We start from the raw sequence: 8,536 nt of genomic DNA on the forward strand, positions 1-8,536 counted from the left end.
TTAAAACGTGAATTGAAATTAAACATATCGCAACACCGTTCCGTACAGCAATTACCAGGTGAGAGCAGCCTACTACCACGTACAGTGTGCAGCCACACTGACCTAAATGTCTGAACAGCAATAAATGGGAGCCAAAGGCAGTGCCATTTTCAATGACACTGCACCCAGTGCAGGAATACAACGTCGTCGCTCTCCATCCGGCCATATTTGATTTCCAGCTGTTTTTTCGCAGAAGCCTCTCCGAGCCAGACAAACCCCCCTAAGATATATTAAAGTGCGCTGTCTGCATTCAGAGATATAATCCAGAGACTATACCGCTCCGCTCTCTATTCTCGACCACGTGATTGTCTAAATAATTAATGCAGCACGTCCCCCTAGAAACACGGCGTCGTCATTAATCGCAAGGACTCTATCAGACTTGAAAACTGAAGAGATCCCCCAAGAAAATAATATCCGATACCCGGCGCAACCGTAGCCCCGCACTTTAGCAACACATCCTAACCGATGGATGCTTGGGTAGGTAAATATTTCAGCATTTTTTTCATGTTGCCATAGCTGGTAAATGACGATATCAAATGTCGTGATATTTGATAAATTGTTGCCTTTTGATCTGTGCGCTCTGAGCAGGATTGCATGCTGTGGTTTGTCGCTGTACGCATGTCTTCTTTTTTATATCATATATTAGGAAAGGTAGAATGTTCGGGCTTGCTGGATTGATAGGGCAAATGGTAGAAACTAAAGGGCAGTGACATGTATTTATGGGTGCTCGCTCTGAATAAATGCTCTTTCGGACATAGCTCATTGTGGCCCCTCCACAGGGCCCACTGACTCTTTATGTTCAGATTTATACAACTTTAGTGCAAAAATAAAAAATGTACTTTAGATAGTTAAGAAACAGCGGTTGAATTACAATTTGTTTGAACATGTCATGATTTATGTAGTTAAAGTTTTCATCATAAGATGAATAAAAGGTTATATTTCCTTTTTTTGCTTGAGAGGACAGAGCTGGATTTCTACAGTTTTTCTTGTTAGTGGGGGGTGATTTGATTTTGATTTCTAAGAAGTCGTGGAAGTTTGGGCAGGCTGACAGTTCTGCCGCCTTGTAAATCATTCTCAGCAATTCCTGAAAGGGTTCGAGGCTGTTGGGGGGCCGCGCGAAAACTGTAAATCTTTCACTTTTATTACCCTCTGAACATATGCTGCGACGCTACCAGTCCTGCATTTCTTCTTTTTCTTCTTCTTCTTCTCAGCAAAGATAACCTACCGCTGAAACAGCCGACGCTCCCCGCGGCTCCAAACCGTCCTCTTCCAATCCATTCTAGTCTTTTCCAATATATTTATTTATTGGTTATCAAACCCTGCCATTTTTCTTCTTTTTTTTTTTAAATGTCTGTGATTGATATTGAAAACAATGCAGGAGAAGACAAGGCTCTCTCACTCTTTGTGTTTGAGCTGTGTGCGAAGGCAGAAACAACAAACAAAAGATGACAATGTGGTTTATTTGAATACAATCCAGCCCCAGCTGGAAGAAAATCCCCACATGTCGTTTATTTCATAAATCCTTTTCAAAATGCATGTCCCACATCATCGCAGCAACTGTGTGACTAAAATAGGACATCGAGTGGAATATAAGTATAGTACAGTAATATTATTAAAAAATACTTAACTGTGGTGCGTTTATGGCCCACTTTGAAAGTTTCATTGTGAAATTTCTCTCGAACAAATGAAGAGAAAATCTACAAAAGGCTGGAAATATCAAAGCTGCTGTAACATATTAAATACTCAGAAATGAATTATAATAACGTCCGCAAACCCACTTCCCTATATGTTGTAAACATTGCTCTGATGGAGCAGGAGAATGTTCACATCTTTATTATTAATACCTTAACAGCAGCATATAATATAATGCTTATGTTTAAATACCGAAGTGCAGGCGAGTTGCAATTCAGGGGGAGATGAAAAGAAATAGGCAGTGGAACATTTTCACACAGTTCAGATGAGGAAATAAACGCCACCCTTTATCAAAATGGATTGGTGAGGTAAGGCTCGGTTGTAGAAGAGAACAATCACGTGAACAAATATGCTTGTATCTTAAGGCAGCGCCTTTATTTGTCATCACAAAGCTTCTGAAACACCCCCAAAAAAATCCAAATCTTAGCTCCAAATGTGTACAGGCCTATCCGTTTGTGAATTCCTGTATATTTCAATGGGTGATTGATTGCCAGGGATTTTTTTTTCTGGAATAAGGATACCTTGTTCGCTTTTTATTGGTAGTTGAATGCGAGTCCTTCCATTCTTTCGGGAATACTGTCTCCATTGGTATATGGAAATGTCTGAAAAACAGCAAGATCAGGTTTAGGACAGCATTGTCTACAGACAAAGGGTGAAGGATTTATTCTAGAGACTGCATGGAAAGCAACTGAGACTGAGAGGGAAGCTGGTTTATGATGAATTGATTCGCAGGTAAGCAATCGCATGGCCGAAAGCAACCTTTAACCACGGGTTAATATAATGCAAGGAAATATATATGATTTATTCCACTCAAGGAGGTGATGCTTGTTAATGTCGCTCTCGCCGGCGACCGTGCGGATATGGAGTCCACTGCTTCTCCTCAAAGGCAGATTCGTATATTTTTTTTCTTTTTCGAGAAAGTGCGTTCAAATATTATCGACAGATTGAGCTCGAGCTGCCCAGCTGCTTTTCAGCTGATTTCACGTTTCGATGAAAACCGGCTCGGAGGAAAGAAGTAGGAGAGGAACTTTTGTTTTTGACTCTTGGATCGTAAATCACATTAATTTGTTGTCTTATCGTCACAGTGGCGTTTGCCGTGATTTATGTGGTTTCAACTATATGGCTTTGTTAACCTGCAACGTTATATTATACATGAATTCATATTGGATGTTTTGAAGGATTACCGGGCTGGATAGTGAACAAGGATTGAGGCAAATACTTAATTTTCCTACTATTTGGATACTTTTTTGGTTCACTTGTATGCGGTTAATTCTAACTCATGTGATTATTTATATATTTTTTCTTTGGTGTTGGGAATTGGAATTAGGCCCATCTCACAATATAAACGTACTAATTGTATATTTTAGTTGATTATTCTCCATATTATGCAAACAGATTTAACTGTTTTACAATGGATTATGCTTTCATTTATGTGCACTTCATCTCTATTCTAGTAACTGTGCGTCTGTGCACAACAGCTGCTGAATTTCTACCGAAATCTACAAAAAGCAGCATTACAGCAAAACCTTCTGCTGCAACTGGTTATTTCGAATTATGTTAACAGCTTTCTCCACAAACAGCAGCGAGTAGAGACAACAATGCCACACTGTTATCAAATGCAGTTATTTTTTGCATGTAACAAACATTTCAAAACAACAACAAAACGCCTCTCACGTGGTGTTTAACTTGATATGAACAGAGTTTGAGCCGCTAACCAGAATAAAAGACTAACTGGGATAATAACACTCCACATTGAGTCCGCCCCATTGTGTGAACCAAACTTACCGTAACAACGCGTAGGCGAAGAACACTGTTGTTTGAAAAGAGGACCATGTCTGCTACTAGTAGCCCAGTGTGCTCAAAAAGCACTTCAGGCGATTATCGACCAGCTTTAACAAATATTCCACATCGAAGGAATGTTAAATCTCCATGATAATATTTGAAGTAATTATCCTCCAGCGCAAGCAGGGAAACAGAGGTGGTTTCACACTCAGTAAAAAACTATTCACTGAAATTTCCTTTTTAATTTCTGATTTCTTGCCGTCGGTCGAGCATCTTCTCCTCCGTTTCAGTCACCGCTGAAAAGCTGCTTTGAATTTAGTTAAGAGTTGAGTCTACTTGTAGCCAAACTGCTAGTTGTTCATTAAACTTTGGCTTGATGCTGAGTGACCCAAAGGTCACCTGAAAAAAAAGCTTATGACTGCTAAATATTTGGGCTGCCTCTTTGTGTAAAAAGTGCACATGTAAGACTTTTTTACTCTCAAGCGGAGACTTGGGGAAAAAAAAGTGTCATATGTGGTCATTGCAGAAGCAATTCAGTCAAAATTAAACAGGCTAAAAATGTATTTATTAATTCTTCAGGAATTATTTGAATTAAAATGTGTTTTTAATTGGAGCTGTTAAAATTCAATGAATATAATTTCATGTATTCTCTGAAAGAAGACTGGGCTTGATGATATTAATCTTAATTTTTGTATAAAATATGTCTGCATATATGTCTGCATATAGCCTCGAATTTGAAGTTCATATTTGAATGTGATTAGATCTAATGTGAAGAAACATTTATTTAATTTCTCTTTCAGGTCGAGGTGGGAGCAGTGATGAATGCGTGAGGGATATAAAAGAGATTTGTGCAGATTTCGGTGAGTAACATTTCTTTAATGAAGGGAGTGGACAGCACAGTCCAACTGCTAACAAGGTGAAAGGGTGATTTGTTATTAGACTACATATTAACGCTCACAGTGTTTCACAGGAGGCTTAAATCACGAACACAGACAATGAGGGATGGCTTTAACTTCGCCTGTACGGGTAATTATTTGCGCAGGCCAGAGCCCCATTCCAACATGTCCAACGCTGCATGAACAAAAACAACTATACAGCGCACTTAATACTATTGTTTTCCACAATACATTAAAATATAAAATAACATTAATTATGTTTACATTCTTCTCGAACATTACACAAAAACATGCAAATTATAAAAAGTAAAATCAAGGAGAATTTCACCATTTCCTCCCACGATTGCCACACGTTAACCGATGCGTAATCGCCAATATCCCCTGTCTCTTTTTAAGCAGCAAACGCTCTCCAGTCTTTCACCTCGGTGTTTGGCTGCAGACTCGCGCACAGCCAGAATGGGGGCATCGTTTATAAACCGAGCCTCTGTATGGGAGAAGTCGCCGAGTATGAAATTCTTTCCCTTGCCTTCCTCCTACGCTTAGTTTTACACTTCTGAGGGCTGCGAGTCTTGAGGACTGTTTTGCTTTTCATTCCTCTCTGAGGCCATTTACAACCATAACATTCGTGGTCATAAATTTTGCCGCGGTCCACACTGACAGGTGCAATTGTTATGCACGGCGCAGGCTGCACCTCCTCAAGCCACCAACATACAGTACAGGGCCCTTTGATATTTGTGTTTCAATTTATAGTTCATGTGCGCTGGCGTGCGTTTCTCTGTTATATTCTGAAAACAAATGTTGCTGCTTTTAAAAATATTCAGAATATTTGATACATTTTCTCAGAATGATTTTTTTCTTTTCTACAATTAAAGGTACATTTTTGCATGAATGTGTTAGAGGCAGAAAACCAACCAACCAACCAAAATATGTGGGTTAAGGCATGTGTAACGGCTAATCAAATATCATATCTACCCCCCCTACCAACAACTCTCTCACTCACTCACTCCCTCCCTCACTCACTCACTCACACACACACAGACACACACACACACACACACACACACACACACACACACACACACACAGTTACTCACCTACAGTTTTATATTAACATTAATAACAGTGGAGGAGATTAACATGGAGCTTCTTGTGTGCGTAAACGTGTGATCCAAACGCATGTGCGCGGCCTTGGTGGGCGATATATTTCTGCTGCAGGGAACAATGCATGACGGGCTTTGTCAAGCCTTGTGATTAGTGAAAAGGGTATTGTGTGTACGTGTGTGTCAAATGCTGATTCAGCTTATTTCTGAGGGACTCCTAAAGCCCCTCAGAGGGTCCTTTTATCGCAAGTTAATCTTTAACTGTTGTTGTGCCAGAAATGAATCTGGGGGCTGGGGGATGTATCACAGTTAGAGACAGTTTGTGATTTCTAATTCAATAGCTGCTGCAGCACGAGTCCTGAGCCAAGCAGAGTGATTTGTCTGCTTTATTGTGAATTTAAACCCTGAATCTTGCACAGACGTTGCAGCTATGAGTGTGGGCCTTATGCATGTGAACCCAGATGAGTCTGATATAATTCTCTTTGTAGGTCACAGACTGGAGCAACGGTGGGAAACACCTATCACGTGAATAAACAACATCCATGCCACTGGATAGAGTTGCACTGGCTTATTGTCTTTGAATCCACAAAATGCAGAAAGCAACATACTACGATAACTCTGGACTTTTTGGAGGCTACACCTTCCCCAAACCAGACTCTTACAACTACGGCCCCGCTCATCAGCCATACGCTGCTTCTAGCATTGAGAATGACTACCATGGCTCCGTGTGTCCCACCCAGACCTCTGCTGTCCGGCCACCAACCCTCAAAGACAGTGACCTGAACGGAGACTGCATGCGACAAAGCAGCAGTATAAGCAACAGCAGCAGCCAAGCTACGAGTATTGGGGAGCAGCAGGCACCACCACTGTCCGCATCCTCTCCCAGCTCCAACAGCTCTGCACCCCAGAAGAAGAAATCCCCTTCCAGCAGCGCTTCCAGTACTGCCACACCAACCCTCACAAAGCAAATATTCCCCTGGATGAAGGAGACCCGACAGAACTCAAAGCAGAAGGGCAACAACTGCACCAGTGCAGGTAGAGATCATGATGGTGCGTGTGGGGGAAGGGGTAGGGGGGTGGACTGGGCCTTGTTTATGATTGCATTGGTAGTAACATGGCTGAAAAGTGGCTAAGATGATGCTGTGGTTCCTTTACAGGTGGTGAGTTGAGTGACGAGAAGAGCCCACCAGGACCTGCCTCCAAACGGGTCAGAACTGCTTACACCAGCGCACAACTTGTGGAGCTGGAGAAGGAGTTTCACTTTAACCGTTATCTGTGTCGACCTCGGAGAGTGGAAATGGCAAATCTGTTGAATCTCACCGAGCGTCAAATAAAGATCTGGTTTCAAAACAGGAGGATGAAATACAAAAAGGACCAGAAGTCTAAAGGGCTCGCGCACTCTCCCCTGGGACACTCTCCGGATAGAAGCCCGCCGCTGAGTGGCCCAAATCACATTGGATACTCTGGCCAGCTCCAAAGCGTGAACAGCCTCAGCTATGACGCGCCCTCGCCCCCGTCCTTCGCCAAACCCCAGCAAAACATGTACGGGTTGGCCGCGTACACGGCACCCTTGGGTGGCTGCATCCCGCAACAGAAGAGGTACCCGGGCTCCGAGTATGAGCACCACGGCATGCAGAGCAACGGCAGCTTTGCCAACGCCAATTTGCAAGGCAGCCCCGTTTATGTGGGTGGGAATTTTGTTGATTCCATGCCAGCCTCTGGCCCCATGTTCAACCTCGGCCACCTTCCCCACCCCTCATCCACGAGTGTGGACTACAGCTGTGCCGCTCAGATCCCAGGAAACCACCATCATGGACCCTGTGATCCCCATCCCACATACACAGACCTCACCTCTCACCAAGCGTCTCAGGGAAGGATTCAGGAAGCGCCTAAACTCACGCATTTGTAATATGTGGTTTCTGTGTGTGTGTGTGTGTGTGTGTGTGTGTATGTATGTATGTATGTATGTGTGTGTGTGCGCGCGCGCGTGCGTGCGTGCGTGTATGTGTGCCAAAATTATGTTGCGCTCTTTTTATTACCTCACTAGTCTAATAACTACACTCCAAGAGAGTCGTGTGTATTATTACAGTATTGTTGATATTACTATTAATGCTATTGTGTAATTATTTTCTGAATAATGCAGCTTTGTCCATTTCTGTTGAATATTTGGGGATGCGTAGAGGCAGAATAGCCTGGTTGTCAGTTGTTCCTTCTCTTTGTTTATTTCTGAAGTGCAATGCCCAAATTTTGACTGAATATTTCATGCCGTTACTTGAAGGTAAGTCTTGTATCACGAAAGTAGACGCTCATCTTTAGAGGCAAGGACTTTTGTAGGGAAATTTTCGTCTGTTTTGTAGGATCTCATTCTCCTCACGGGCATCCTATTTATTTATTTTGTATTATTTTGCATAATCTTTCGTATTAGCATATAGCCTATTTATTATTTAATTACTTTTTGTATTGCACATTATTTATCGTTTATATGCGAGTATTTATAAATGTGGAGTTTTTTGTAAGATTGGACAGATCAGTGCACTTGGAAGTGTTGGCAAAACAGGGTTTGAAAAAAATGCTATGACTCGCAGTGTATTGTTGAAAGAAGAGCATTTCTAATTGTAAATCTGGGATGAATGGGACATTTGATAGTGTATAAACTCCACTATATGTCCATGGTTAATCTCGTGTCAAACCTAAAGCAAAACGTAGACTATCGAAGTATGAAATATTATACACACCAGCATGTCATTTTGTGTCGTCCATTACTATTTTTTATCTGTCTTCCATTGTTATTCCATTCAGTCGGATATCCATAAATTTATGAAACCCTAATGATATTGAAATGTTATATTTTATTGTGTTTAACATTTTGTAAATAAAGTGCTCAAACTTGTATTTTTTATTGCATTTTTTTAAACACCCTGCAGCACTGGTCGCCTACTGTATCAAATTATTTGAATTCCTCCCAGTGAAACTGTCAGGTAAGAGTACCGAGGAGGCTTATTGACTCCACAACTTTACTGTACAGTC

General features: G+C 41.6%; 1 protein-coding gene across 2 annotated transcripts; it reads left to right on the forward strand.

Annotated features, from left to right (window-relative positions):
• Positions 1-341: 341 nt before the first annotated feature.
• Positions 342-7,490, forward strand: hoxd3a (homeobox D3a). 2 transcript variants are annotated; one of them, XM_031858669.1, is made up of 4 exons: positions 342-516; positions 4,314-4,373; positions 5,998-6,559; positions 6,667-7,490. In XM_031858669.1, exons 3-4 carry the CDS (start codon positions 6,100-6,102, stop codon positions 7,416-7,418), a joined length of 1,212 nt encoding a protein of 403 aa, XP_031714529.1. In that variant the 5' UTR covers positions 342-516; positions 4,314-4,373; positions 5,998-6,099; the 3' UTR covers positions 7,419-7,490. The 2 variants fall into 2 exon arrangements, with proteins under 2 accessions (XP_031714529.1, XP_031714530.1); XM_031858670.1 differs by having other exon boundaries at positions 5,998-6,544.
• The last annotated feature ends 1,046 nt before the right edge of the window (positions 7,491-8,536 follow it).

This window comes from Anarrhichthys ocellatus, unplaced genomic scaffold, assembly GCF_004355925.1.
Source record: "Anarrhichthys ocellatus isolate YVR2014 unplaced genomic scaffold, GSC_Weel_1.0 scaffold20, whole genome shotgun sequence".
Classification (NCBI taxonomy): domain Eukaryota; kingdom Metazoa; phylum Chordata; class Actinopteri; order Perciformes; family Anarhichadidae; genus Anarrhichthys; species Anarrhichthys ocellatus.